This window comes from Acinonyx jubatus, chromosome D3 (assembly GCF_027475565.1).
Source record: "Acinonyx jubatus isolate Ajub_Pintada_27869175 chromosome D3, VMU_Ajub_asm_v1.0, whole genome shotgun sequence".
Lineage (NCBI taxonomy): Eukaryota > Metazoa > Chordata > Mammalia > Carnivora > Felidae > Acinonyx > Acinonyx jubatus.
This window is the reverse complement of record NC_069392.1, coordinates 7,893,475-7,908,057: the sequence shown is the minus strand read 5'-3', so window position 1 is coordinate 7,908,057 and position 14,583 is coordinate 7,893,475. Positions and strand designations below refer to the sequence as shown.

Below are 14,583 nucleotides of genomic sequence, written 5' to 3'. Positions count from 1 at the left end.
TGACAACAATACAGTAAAAACGGTCTCCTCGGAAATAAATCGGATGCCATGCAAAAGTTAGATTACCTGGGCATGCTGACTATTCGGCGGGAATCGTTCCTTCAAGTGCTTCAACACTTCCGAAGCTGCAGCAAAACAGCCCTAAATGGAAACACACGAACTGATGAACACACCTGTGTTGAAACTACATCTGCTACACCACTCATAGGATGTTGCTATGATTCACCTGCTTGTGGTACAGCACCCTAGAAGACATGAAGCAGAGACTGTCATACATCAGGGGGTCATTTTTTTTTTTTAGGTTCTAGTATATTTTGTTCATTAAAATTTTTTTTTAATTTTTTTTAACGCTTATTCATTTTTGAGAGAGAGGGAGAGACAGAGAGTGGGTGGGGGAGGGGCAGAGAAAGAGGGAAGCACAGAGTCTGAAGCAGGGTCCAAGCTCTGGGCTGTCAGCACAGAGCCCGACATGGGGCTCGAACTCACCAACCGTGAGAATATGACCTGAGCCAAAGTTGGATATTTAACTGATGAGCCACCCCCTAATTTTTTTTTTTTAATTACACATGTAATGAATGTATATTCACTCTAGGAAAAAAACTTACAAAATACATGTAAACAATAAGAAAAAGGCCAACTTTAATTTCACCAAAGATAATCACAGGAATGTTTGGGCACATATCCTTCTAAACTTCTCTTATGCACATAAATAAAAACATACACATATTCTAAAAAAAGGCATACGTACTATTTTTGTAAATTACCTAGAACACTGTTTACTACATGGTAGCCATATTTTTTGACTGAATCAATCTTTCCAGTGTTAACAAATACAAAGTTATATCATCATAGTATTTTATTAGGTAAATGAACTATGATACATCTAAATGACCTCCTAGTTTGGGATAGTTTGGTCGTTTCTAATTTTTTCCATTTTAAGGATGCTACAGAGAATATCCTGGTGCACACACCTTTGTGTAACTGTCCACTTGTCCAGTCCTTTCCTTAGGATAAGACCTTTGAAGTGGAACTGGCTGGTCAAATGGTAGGCACTCCTAAGCCCTTTGATACACATTGCTAAATTACCCTCCGGAAATGTACCGAGAACTTTCATAACAGCCTTCTATGTCTCTCTCCTACCACAATTTTTAAGCGTTGCCTATTTGATTGGTGAAACGTATTTCACTGTATTAACATGAATTTCTTTAATGACTAGATTGAAAATTTTTCATGTTCTCTGGTCATTTATATTTTTTCTGTGAATACATATTCATCTTTTTTTATACCCTTATGTTCCTGCAATGTTTCTTATTGACTCCAAAAGCTTTTCAATGTGTCCTAATCCTTTGATTAGATGATATACCTTCTGTCTACATAGAAGCTCAGTTAGACCAAAAGTGAACTTTCATTTGACGTAAATTAAGTAGAAATTACACTGAATTATAATACAACGTCAATAATCTTTTTATTCTTAGGACTTTTAACTGGCCAGTCTTGCCAATGATTTCCATTGACAGCCAGAGGGAGGTGGGCATGTGGATCGAGGTGGGTTGTCAAAACTTTAGGCCAAGTAGAGAGACACACACTGCAGTATCCCCCAAAACACCCCCACTGCGACCTGCCTCTCCTTAGGCTGGAAGAAGAATACCAGATGGTCTAGAATCACACAAAAAGAGCAAGAGGCTGGCTGTCTTAGTACTTCCTCTGAGTTATAGGAGGAAGGTCAGGAACAGCAATTCAGACCCTGTAACTTTTTTGTAGGTTCACTCACGCCCAAGTCACGGCCATACCAAAGTACAACAGCACCCAGTTTATTTGGAGGTCAATTTCAGAACACAATTCAAAGCACACATAAAGGAAATAAAAGAGCAAATGGAGACTCATGATAAAGCTGTCTTCTCCACAGTTGGCCAACTCAATTTCACAGGTGCCTCCCTAACGTGTATAATTAAAAATGTGACAATCATCAGCCCTGTGGGTACAGCTACCTGGTTGATGTTCTAATCTAGAAAAGTCTTTCCAAGACGGATTGAGGAGAAGGTGGGAGGAGACTGAATTGAAATTAAGAAGCCACTGCCTAGGAGCCCTGGGTGGCTCAGTCGGTTAAGCATCTGACTACGGCTCAGGTCATGATCTCACGGCTCATAGGTTCAAGCCCCACATAGGGCTCCATGTGGACAGCGCAGAGCCTGGAGCCTGCTTCGGATTCTGTATCTCCCTCTCTCTCTGCCCCTCCCCCAATCACGATCTGTTTCTCTCTCTCTCAAAAACAAAGAAACATTAATAAAACTTTTTTTAAAAAAGAAGAAGCCACTGCCTATGTTGTAGCTGTGCAATACTAAAGTTTCCCAACACATCCTGGCCACTGGAGCCAGGCAATGATGGGTCAGCAGGTTTTTCACATAAGCCTAGGGATATAAGGGAGATGAAGATGGAAATACTAATACAGATCCAACAGCAAGAAAAATCCCCCAGGAAGAATGATAGACGTCTAATAATTGGCCTTGGAGAAAGCTTCAGGGTTTAGACATTGAGCCAAGACCAAGATTTTTTTAAGTAGATTTTCAGTCCAGAAGAAAAAAAAAATCATTTCTATCCTACATAACTCAAAGGGAATTGAACGGAAGTTATCCACTATGTAAGGCTGGGGTTGGTGGGGAGAATCTGACTTCAAATAGCCATACAGGAAAACTTAAAGTGGTGTGTGAATTATATCTCAATGAAGTTGTTGGGGAAAAAAAGTCGCACGAGGCTCATACCAAATACTTAACTAAAGGTTCACCGACTCATTCATTACCAGTTCCTCCACTTAACCATGGTACCAGGAGAGGAAAAGAGATGTTAAAGAGGTTCCAGTGTCATTAAGCAGGTGGGGGAGAACCAAGAGTGAGATGAACATGCAGATTCCTGGGGAAAGCAAATGGCAAGTGCAGCTAGCTGGCAGCTGTTTTGCTCTCAGAAAGTGTGGGTGATGCTTCCCAGGTGCAGGAAGAAGGCAGCTGATGAAGGTGCATGTGGGACCCATCAGCCAGAGTCCATCCATCCCCTTTGTCTCCAGAGATACTGAAAGGATAGTAAAATGCTAAAATAAGTTTAGTGGAGGGAAGTATTTATAGACTTCTGAAAGGGTGGACACCATCCATAGATCCTCAGGCTGCAGATTAGGGAATACTGAGTGCTATCATACAACCTAACAATAATGGACGCCACAGAGAAGTGGAGAAATGTTATATGATCAAGGAAATGCACTTGTAGCCAAGGCAGTGTTTACTGAGATACAGCGCTTGGGTAAGAGGTTTCCCTGACTCCTTTCCCATGAAAGGAGACATTTTGGAGCAAAGGAGAGAGAAAGCCTAGAGCAGCATGACAAACCCTTTAATCAATCCCCTATAAACACAATCCTGTAAAATTACAAGGTTACATCCAATTCCCACCGTCCTTCTTAGGAGCCAATCAGACTTGGGCTGGAGACTTAACATTAACTGGTGTAGATATAGGACTTAGCTCCCTGGATCTCAGTTTCTTGTTCTGTGAAATAGGGAGACTAATAAGGCTGAGAATAATGGTGCTATTATAAGGATTCAGTAAGATAATACAAGTAAAAAACCAAGCACAGGGCCTGGCACAGAACAAAGGTACATGAAACATTAGCTATTATCATTTCAGTAATACTTCTGCTATGCTTTTGCAGCTCCTATAAACATACATAGCTCTACTACTTTAAGTTTCAAAGACTCCTTTTTATTCCAATTGTGACATAAAAACAGCTGACCTCTTATTCTCCTTGCCGATGCCACAAGAGATCCCAAGTTCAACAAGCTTTGTAGACTCCACACCCAGTCCATCTCCATTGACGGGATTTTACCCTTTCTGCCCCCTGCATCCAACCAGACCTGTCCAAGACATACCCAGTGCTTTTCCCCAGCAGCAGAGGAAAGAAACAGCAGAACCCCCACTGCTCCGGGAGCACGGAGGCCCAGCCACCAGCCTACCTGCTCTGCGTGCAGCTCTGCGAGGTGGCAGAGGGCGACGGCAAACGACTCTGTGTTGTTCTGCTGCACACCCGCATTCACCGCCTCCAGGCTGTTCATGCTCAGCAACATCTGGGCTTGCTGCAGCGCCATGGTGCTGGGCGAGGACACGGGAAGGAATTCCCTTCAGTCGAGAGCCCCAGGCTCCCCTCAGCCACACCCCACAACTACTTGAGTGGGAATGGAAGGGAGCTAAGGCCCTCTGCAGGCTCTGGCTTCATGGGAGCAGCTGCCTCCCACCGCCCGCCCTCCTGCCCTCAGCATAGGGAAAGCAGAAAAGCACCCTGGGTGTGCAGCCCCAAAGGAAACATGGAGAGGTTAGGGTCAAACCGGAAGTTCCAAGCCGTAGACCCCCCAACTGCCTCTAATTTTCCCTGTGGTCACAGCGTGTTAATTAGTTTTCACGGATAAATTCAGACCCGATGCCATCCTGGCACCATCTGCTCTGGCAATGCAAGCAGTGGCCAGTGTTCGCAGCTGTCTCAGAGCGCATCATGCCAAAAAATCATCTCGAGCACAAAAACAAGACTGCTGAAGGAGGCACTTCCTTTCATTAGCAAATTCCTAGAAAGAGCAGACTGTCTAGGTGGGAGGTGAGGTAGTGACAGGGCTCCAGGATTAAAAACCTCGTTCAAGAAGTTGATTTCCAAGCTAAAGGAGGCCAAATGGAAAATTAAACCTGGGACTAGAGACACTTCAGAGAACACACCTTGGCTAACGGGGAAGCCCAATCTGAGCAAATGTGGTTCATGCCTCCCATGGACAGGAAGCGACATTCCAGAGATTCCCATCCCAGATCACAGGGGCATGGTGCTTGGAGCCAGACCACCTGGGTCTCAGCCTTGGCTCTGTCACTTGCTAATGACATCTGTGATCTTGGGCAGATCAGATGTGTGAACCTGAGAGCTCAATGACCAGTGACCTCACAGAGCAGTTGGGAGGAGTAAATATGAATGAGCATAGGGAAGAACTCTACAAAGTTTGTGCAAAGTATAAAGTGTTTTAAAACTATAAGCATTTTCTTTAATCCCCTGCACGAACAACTTTCATCAAAGGCGGAAATGACTTGCCCGTTTGGCCTTTCATAGAACCACTCTGCTAGCTTCTGCTCATAGCTGGAAGGATGGCCCCTTCGGCCTAGACAGCCGGCTTGAAGACCCACCTGCGGCCATAGAGTCTCCAGATGGCTGTTTTCTGTGCAATGCTGATATCGATGAGCTCTGACAGGCTGTGTTTCCAGTGCAGGAGGTCAGAGTCCTTAAGGGCATCCATCAGTTTGTTTGCCGTCTTCCCAGCAAAAGCCCTCTGCTGAACAAGGGACTGGATTCCCAGGGAGGCAAGGTACTAAGGAGACAGATGTACCCATGATGAAAGGTAGAGATTACATGACAGAATTTGTTTTGCTCTTCAGAAATTTGGCATATTTCACGTTTCAGCACATGTAAACCGACAGCATTATTTAAAAGGAAAGTATCTACAGCCTGACCCTAACCCATATGAACTGTGCTCCCGAAAAACTGGAGCTGGAAGAGAGGCGGATGGTAGACCTGGAAGAGCCAGGGCTTTGACATAAAAGGGGCTTGGACTTAAACACTTTCTCTGCTATTTATTCTGTGACCTAAGGGTCAGTTAGCTTCTTAGCCAGCCTCAGCTTCCTCATCTGCAAAATGGGTATCGACCCTATCATAAAAAAATATTCTAAGAATTAAAATAAAACAGTATGTGTCAAACAGTGCTGGGAACATTATGGAGTAGGAGACTTTTTAAAGGATGCCTATTATGAGCATAATTATCTTTTCATTAATTTCTGGTATAATTTTCAAAGATGAAAGCACAATTTTAAAAAGTCAGCTTAGGGGCACCTGGGTGGCTCATTCGGTTAAACATCAGACTCTTGATTTCAGCTCAGGTCACAACCTCACAGTCTGTGGGATGGAGCCCTGCATCGGGCTCTGCGCACAGAGCTTGCTTGGGATTCTCTCCCTCTTTCTCTGTTCCTCCCCAGCTCATGCTCTCTCTCTCTCTCTCTCTCACACACACACTCTCTCTCAAAACAAATAAATAAACTTAAAAAAAAAAGTCAGCTTAAATTCATAACAAAAAATTGTACTTAAGATGTCTATCACTTATTTTAAGGGGCATCTTACTTTTATCATTATATTCAATTCTGTACATACAAGTTTCCTTTCCCAAAATGAGTCAAATGGACAATTTACAGATTTTAAAAGCATATACAGTGTGTCAACTATAATTTTAAGAAAACATATACATTAAATTATTACACATATTACTTTCAGTTCTTCTGGACCTTGCTGCAAACCTCATGAGACGGAATGCTTAAGCAGCCTCACTCCCCTTCGTGCTTGTAGCTGTCAGCAGATGTTTTTGAGACAGAAGAAGGTTCTTTGAGGAACAGTAATCTAGATTCTGACCGTCATTACTACTACATGTGTGGAAACTATGCCATTTAATTGCCCCTGAGTATTTGTCACCAAGGACTAAAACTCAGGTCCTTCCCTGTCACTCAAAATAAGAAAGGACAAATGTGCCTGTCAGGTTTACTGGTTCCTGGCTTTGTTTGCTTTTGGAACAAGGATCAGCAAACATGTTCTATAAAGGGCCAGGTAGTAAATAATTTAGGTTTTGCAGGCCACATTTGGTCTCTGTCACATATTCTTCTTTGTTGTTGTTGTTGTTTTTACCCGCAACTATTTAAAAATGTAAAACCCATTCTTAGCTTGAGGGACATATAAAAGCAGGCAGCAAGCCAGATTTGGCCCATGGGCTGAAGAGTTTGCCAACCCCTGATTTAAAAATAAACCTTTCCTGGGGCGCCTGGGTGGCGCAGTCGGTTAAGCGTCCAACTTCAGCCAGGTCACGATCTCGCGGTCCGTGAGCTCGAGCCCCGCGTCGGGCTGATGGCTCGGAGCCTGGAGCCTGTTTCCGATTCTGTGTCTCCCTCTCTCTCTGCCCCTCCCCGTTCATGCTCTGTCTCTCTCTGTCCCAAAAATAAATAAAAAACGTTGAAAAAAAATTAAAAAAAATAAAAAATAAATCTTTCCTGAAATTTTTCTAAGTAAATATGTGGAAGTCAATGTTGATCAATAAACTAAATAAGGACGTCATCAAATTGATAAGTAGAAATTTTATAGATGTTATTAAGATAAAGGGAGCAGAGAGAAACCCATCAAATAGAATTTAGTGATTTCATTAATAATTAAGGTCATATGAAACTACCAAGAATAAAACCACACCATTTATTTAAATAATCTCACAGGGAGATGAGCCTTACCGGTAACCCAAAGTGTACTGCCTTCTTCACAGAATGCTCTAGCAGAACATAGCTATCGGATCTCTTCTGCCCCAGGACATACAGCCAGCTCTGGTAAGAGAAATCATCAGGATATATCCTAACTATGACAATGCTTAACGTTCTGTTCAAATATCAGTGTGGTTATAAGAAAGATTCAACAAGAGAACAGACAAATCCTCTAAAATTCTCTTTCATGAAGTATGAACCTAAATGAAAACCATTGAACACATTAAAACTGTCAGACTGAAATAAACAAACCACTGATCTTCACCTCTGACAGCAGTGAGTGGCAAGTGTCCCAGGGGAAAAAAAAAAAAAATGAAGCCCCCATGTGGCCTTTAATTGAGAAATCGGGATTCTCAGGGACTGTTCAATGAAGTCTGTGTTCTACCTATGCTTGGTGTTTACACTTTCACAAGAGGATGTCTCATCAAGTTACTAGGTGTTGTATTCACTTTTTTGTTAATGCCAATGTTTAATGTGTTAGCTTTGCATTAAAATCTGTAGGCAAGAAATTCCCCCGCAAAGTGAAATAGAAATCATGAATTAAGAAAGATAATAATGATGGGTTGCCTTTCTGAATTCCCACAACCACCTAACTAGTTTCCCTTCATTGCTAAGGACCTTCTAACAGCAAAACAAGCCATTTCGAACGGGACCTTCAGAAGGCCAACTCAACACACGGGCAAAACTTCCGAGACAGGAGGGGATGGCTCACCAAGCAATGCTGGAGACACACATGATCGTTGGACTCCTGGGCAATCCTAATCGCCTCTTGCAGGGCGAGCTCTGCCTGCTGACTAGAGACAGACCGAACATTAATAACTCATTAACAATCACAAACATGTTCAAGCATCTTAACGGGAAGGCATCTGTACGGTAATTCATCTGAGGTTGGAAGCTCTAACAATGACCTTATTCCCTCAGAGGCACTTCCTCCCCTAGCAGTGAGAAACATTAACAGAGGAGACAGAACATGTCCTTTCTAAGGTGGATTTCTACTACAAAGGGCAAGAAGGAAGGGCTTTTCTTGATCTCAGCTCCTAAGATTTTTATTTTAATTGTCTACCACTGGGAGGATGGACAAGGAGAGGATACAATATTTCACTTTTCACTGCACTCCCTTCTGCATTATGTGAATTTTTTTACAATGGCATTTGATAATTTTGTATTTTTTCAAAACTAGTTTTAAAAAGTATTTTGAGGATACTCACTTCTGAGATTTTTTTCCTGCTGACGTGGTTCCCCTCCATCTGGGAGATCTGAGCTAATCTCAAGGTCTGCAGAAATTCAGCCAACTATCCTTGGCCCTACTGAGCTGTCACCTCTGAAAACACCCACAGAAATGCAATCTGTAACCCACCTTGTAGTGTTTAATTAAATACTACTGTTAATCACTTTCTACTTGTTAATTTTATCTCTTCAACTACTTTATAGTTGCAGTTGTATATTTTATCTCTTCAACTACTTTATAGCCTGCAGAGGGTGAGCTCTTAAACTTTGGGTTTCCCAGTGGCAAGTCACAGAAAAGAAGTTCATAAACACAGGGTTACTGAAGATCTCAAAATAGAATCAATGGGTATCACTTATTTAGGAAACATTTACACAAGGAATTTTCTTTCACCTCTAGCATCAGCCTCACGCAATCCATTTTAATTAGGGAGAGCTGGTGTGTTCCTCAATAACCACTTGTTTGAATAAAGAAACCAGATACATCTATCAAAAGGTAGATTCCCAGGTAGATTAAAGACTGATTTAAATCTCTATTCAAACATTAAGTTAGCAGGGGTACCTGGGTGGCTCTGTCAGTTAAGTGTCTGACTTTGGCTCAGGTCATGATCTCACGGTTCGTGGGTTTGAGCCCTGCGTCGGGCTCTGTGCTGACAGCTCAGAGCCTGGAGCCTGCTTCGGATTCTGTCTCCTCTCTCTGCCCCTCCCCTGGTCATACTCTTTCTCTCTCTCTCTCTGTCAAAAATAAACATTAAAATATATATATATGTGTGTGTGTGTGTATACATATATGTATATATGTGTGTGTATATATATATGTATATATATATATATGTATATATACAAATACATACATACATTAAGTTAGTAGAGCTTAGGGAGGGCTGACCTGCTACCTTATTAAACAGAGACTCACAAATTGAAGGAGTGATCTGTGCATATATCTGGAGAAGTGTCCCTTATGAAAACAACAGCACTCCCCGACCCTTTATCCTCATCTATCACCTGGATACATTACACTTATATTTAGTGTTGTGTATGGTTTATCTCCCCCACTGGCAAGCTCCATGAAAACAGGGGCTTTTTTCCCCCTCTTTTTTCACTGCTGTAACCTCAGCATCTAGAACAGCACCCAGTATACCATAGATGCTCAATAAACAACTATAAGGATTTTCAAGAAGTCCCCACAATCCTATAAGCTGCGTGACAGAGATGAATACAGGCCCACAGCTCCAGGACTAGAAACAAAGAAGCATGGACCCAAGTAAATTAATTTAGCAATTAATTTCATGCAGTTAGCTACCTATCTGTTAATAATATTGTAAATATAAAGAAATTCTGCACAACAGATTATTTGTATCTAGAATGCTAGATACAAATTTCTAAATCCTACCAGAAACTGGTCTAAACACAGAAATCGGTTAATGGTAGATACTACAAATAGTGTTGCTATTTATTATGACAACTAAAAAATGGAAGGCCCCAATTAAGAGGTCATTACAGCTGGGCAGGCAAAAAGAAGTCGACTGTCAAAAGATAACATGGAATCTCATAAAATCATGGAGTTTGGAGTAGCCTTGAACCTTCCTGAGTCCAACTATCAATGTAATGCTTAAATTCTCTCATTGACACCTCTGGTCTAGGCTTGAGCACCCCACTGGTCCTTCCTTAGAGGTTCCATGTGGAAAAACCTTATCATGAGGAAAGCACTGTCTTTCCCTCGCACATCCTAGCTCTCGTTCTTCTCCAGGAATCTAAGCTGTCTTCACATGACCTTTTACTACATGAAGATGCCAAACACGTGCTTGGCTAAATCATTTTCTCTCCAGGCTCACCATTCTCATACCCTTCCCACACTGTTCATATGACATGGCTTTGAACACCTACAAGGAGAGTGTCCCCTACACAAGCTCCAGCCTGTCAATGTCCCTTTTAAAATGAGACAATCAGAAATTAACAGAGGGCCACAGAGGGCCACCTGGGTGGCTCAGTCTGTTGAGATCCGACTCTTGATTTCTGCTCAGGTCATCATCCTAGGATTGTGGGATTGAGACCCATGTCAGGCTCTGCACAGAGTGTGGGGCTTGCTTAAGATTCTCTCTCTCAGGGCTCCTGGATGGCTTGGTCGATTAAGCGTCCAACTCTTGATTTTGGCTGAGGCCATGATCTCACAGTTTCTTGAGTCTGAGCCAGAGCCTGCTTGGGATTCTCCCTCGCTCTCTGCCTCTCCCCCCTCCCCCCCCAAAATAAATAAACTTTAAGTTTCTCTCTCTCCCCCTGTCGCTTCCCCTGCTCATACTCTGTCTCTCAAACTTTTTTAAAAAGTTTCTCTCTCTCCCTCTGCCCCCCTCCCCTACTCACTCTTTCTCTAAAATAAAAAAAATAATAAAAATAAAAATAAAAGAAATTAGTAGCATTTCTGACCCATAGTGCAAGGGGTAGAAGTCTCAGCTCTTGAACTTTGGACACCATATTTACAGTAACATACCCTACAGTCTCTATTTAAAGATGCCTGTAGCAGAGACCACATTTCTCTCAAATGAGAAAAAGTCATGGGGGGCAGGGAGACCCCTTCAATGAATAATTCCCAGTTTTTTTACCCTTATTCACATTATTTCAGTTTCCAAAATAGCCCCCATGTTTTAAGGTTTTATTGACATAACTCCATTTACTAAATAATTGGGGAATTTTCCTATTTTTATTCATTAAAATCATAAGCATATCTTAACAATGGCATAAGCCAGTGTCACCTCACTGAGCTGCCTGAATTCTGTCCAAAAGCACAAATATGTGGCTTAGTGAGCCGTACAGTGTTTTATCCAGTAAAGGTACAACTTCATTTTGGCTTTTTGAAATACTGAAAATAGCTTTTGTATCCCCATCATTACCTCCAAAAATTCCTTTTGGGAATCTCTGGCCTAATGACCTAATTTCCTTTTAATTCAAAGGCTATTGTTCTTAGAAGTAAGGAAAGAGGCCATACACTAGCTAGTAATGCTCACTGGTGACACCAGGGGGCAGACTGCTTAAGGAGAAGGTCTTCATTAACTGCTGTCCATGGAACTTCCCTCTTGGGAAGTTATTGACAAGCCCAGGTAGGAGGGTATCTTTCTTCTTCTTCTTCTTCTTCTTCTTCTTCTTCTTCTTCCTCCTTCCTCGTCCTCCTCCTCTTTCTTCTTTCATTTTGAGAGAAAGAGTGCAAGCAGGAACCTGGCAGAGAGAAGGAGAGAGGGAACTCCAAGCAGGCTCCACTGTCAGAGCAGAACCAGTGGAGGGCTCAATCCCACCAACCATGAGATCATCACCTGAGCCAAAATCGAGGGTCCCACGCTTAACTGACTGAGCCACCCAGACGCCCCTTTTGATTTTTCAACACTGCATTTAAAACCTACATCTCCGTTAACATTTGAGAGTTGATTTCTTCAGTTTCTGCAGAAACAAAAACCTATCAACTCACTAGTGACCGAAGCGGCAGTGCAGGGCGGCCAGGTTCAGCGCGGCGTATCGCAGGCTCCGGCCGTAGCCCTCTTCCCCATTACTTTTGCTTTCGGCCCCAGTAAGAATCAAGCGATCAAAATAATGAAGGAGGCTGTGTGTTGAACTGAAGACATCTTGAACCCGGAGGTTGTTTAAGTAGCTGAGATAGTGCTGAAACAAGAAACAATCCACATATTTTAAATGTTCAGCTTCCACTGGCTTGAGACTAATTCAGAGCGTCCTACTAGCTGCAAATACCCGTGTTCCTCCGCCCTCCGTGAAGACAGTTTAGCTTCATGTTTTCCCACTGGCAGGATGAAGCAAGTTCAAGATACAGTGGTTTGTTTCCTCCCTAGGAATGGGCTAGGAAGTCGCCAAATGAAAAATGGGAGCCCCATTATGATCTGTGTCAGAGTTTTATGCCAAATATATACCCACTATGCCACTGGTTATACGAGGACCCGAGGGTGGTGGGGTGGGGGGGGAACCTCACCTACCTCAGGTATTAAGGAAGACTGTAAGCTCAAATATAAAAATTTTAAAAAAAATTTTTTTAATTTATATTTATTTATTTTGAGAGAGAGAGAGAGAGAGCAAGCAGGGGAGGGGCAGATAGAGAAGGAGACAGAATCCCAAGCAGGCTCCACACTGTCAGCATGGAGCCTGATGAGGCACTTGAACTATCATCTGTCAACAATTCACATCCTCAGAGAGACGATGAATGAATGGGAATAGCAACAGAAAAGGGATTGAAGAAACCCCTAATGGCCCAGGGACGAGGGGGTAGGAGGGAAAGCTTTGCAACCCAGGCTTATAGACTTGCCAACAACATTTCTTTCCAAGAAACTGGGCCAATGGGACAATCCTCATTTGCATGGCTCTTCAATATAAAGAGTAGCCTGATTGTGGCTTTCCAACTCAAAAGACTCACCGCTTCAGCAAAATCAGGATTAAATTTCAACAAGTTGTTCAGTTCTTTCTGCAGAGAAGCTGGAGTGAGGGCTTTTGTCTCATCATTCTTTAACAAAGAAGCCTGAAATTTAAAGATGACAACTCAGAAGAAAGACGTGGCCGGTCAACATATGGAAATGTATACTGACTAGGATCCCCTATGTTCCTTCCCACTGCTCCTCTCTCCTCTTGGCCACAGCGTTTCCTCTTCCTGAGACAAAAAGCCTGCCAACTCCCTCTCCCCATCCACACACTCCTCACATGCCTTGCAAACTCCTACTTGTCCTTCAGGACCCCATGTAGACTTTAGTCACTTGCTTATATCAGCTTTTAGACTAGGTAAGGTCCTTAAGTCCCTACATGCTCCCGTAGGCCCCTGCAGGAACCCTTCCTGCAGTACTTAGCAACCTACATTAAAAGTGCCAGTGTGACCCCACCCCGGACTGTGAGTGCCGTCAGGGCAGGTAGTGTGCATTTCCAGCCTGGCAAAGGGCCTCACAGCACCCAGATGCCCTACTCCTGGCTATCTGTTTCAAGTAGATGGTACCAGCAATGATTATATAAAATATGTTAGAAAACCAGTCCTAAATTAATTATTAGTACTTAACTTGATTACAAACTCTTCAACTTTACCTAGACAAATTTTTATTTGTAAGTAATAATAATTTCTAATTTCACTTAAATTCATTATATTATAGAAGATTCCAAAACATGGAAAGACATACGGAAGAAAACAAAAATCATCTGTAACCCCTCCACCCAGAAATAACACTATTGATATGTCAGTGTCTTATTCCAGTCTTTTTTCTATATGTGCATACATAGACCATATTTTTAATAAAACTAGAACACTGTATATCATTTTACTTCCTGCTCTTTTCATTCAATAGTATAAAGTTTGTCTCATCATCAAAGTCTTTGATAATATGATTTTTAAAGCAAAAGTATTAACCCTGTGACTGCCATATTTATTGCAAATCCTTTTTCCTATTTTATTGTTTGACTTTTAGTTTTGTTAGAGTGTGTTCTGACATGCAGACATTTTTAATTTTTATGCTGAAAAATCAAATGATCTTCTCCTACATGCTTTCTTCCACAGCTTTTATGTTTAGAAAGTCGTTCCCCACCCAGAGATCAGTTAAAAGTTAATATGTAGTTCCTTCTGGTCTAATTATAGCTTTAAATATTCACATTTACCCTTTAACCCACCTGTAATGGACTGAATGAAGTGTGAGAATGTGGTGAGGCTCTAGCTATACTGTCTCCTCCATACTTCACTGGTTGTCTAGAGGGTTTTTTTCTAATCTGTCTGAAATTCATCTGCAGGGGTGATTCTATGACTTTTCAACTAGACCTAAACAGTACATCTTTCTGCAAAAAGAAAATTAATAACAAAATAAGGAGAATTAGAAAAGTAGAACAAAATATCAAAATTCTATGCTCAAAAAAAACATGGGAGAAAAATATTCAGCTTCTGTTTCCGAGCAAATGAAAAAGTATGGCTCAAAAGCACCAGCAAGACATGTTTGGGGTTAAAAAAAAAAAAAAAGAAAGAAAGAAACGTTGGGAGTGAACTATACC

At 41.9% G+C, this 14,583-nt stretch overlaps 1 protein-coding gene across 2 annotated transcripts in view; it reads right to left on the bottom strand.

Annotated features, from left to right (window-relative positions):
* The window catches only part of ANAPC5 (anaphase promoting complex subunit 5), a 42,861-nt gene that overhangs the window by 12,780 nt on the left and 15,498 nt on the right, over positions 1 to 14,583 (bottom strand). For both annotated transcript variants that reach the window (XM_027043935.2, XM_015063778.3), the window contains exons 6-12: positions 12,983 to 13,084; positions 12,032 to 12,222; positions 8,063 to 8,144; positions 7,324 to 7,413; positions 5,194 to 5,375; positions 3,993 to 4,128; positions 67 to 141 (exon numbers count right to left, since the gene is read on the bottom strand). In XM_027043935.2, the coding sequence (XP_026899736.1) occupies positions 67 to 141; positions 3,993 to 4,128; positions 5,194 to 5,375; positions 7,324 to 7,413; positions 8,063 to 8,144; positions 12,032 to 12,222; positions 12,983 to 13,084 (858 nt within the window). The remainder of the gene's footprint in view (positions 1 to 66; positions 142 to 3,992; positions 4,129 to 5,193; positions 5,376 to 7,323; positions 7,414 to 8,062; positions 8,145 to 12,031; positions 12,223 to 12,982; positions 13,085 to 14,583) is intronic.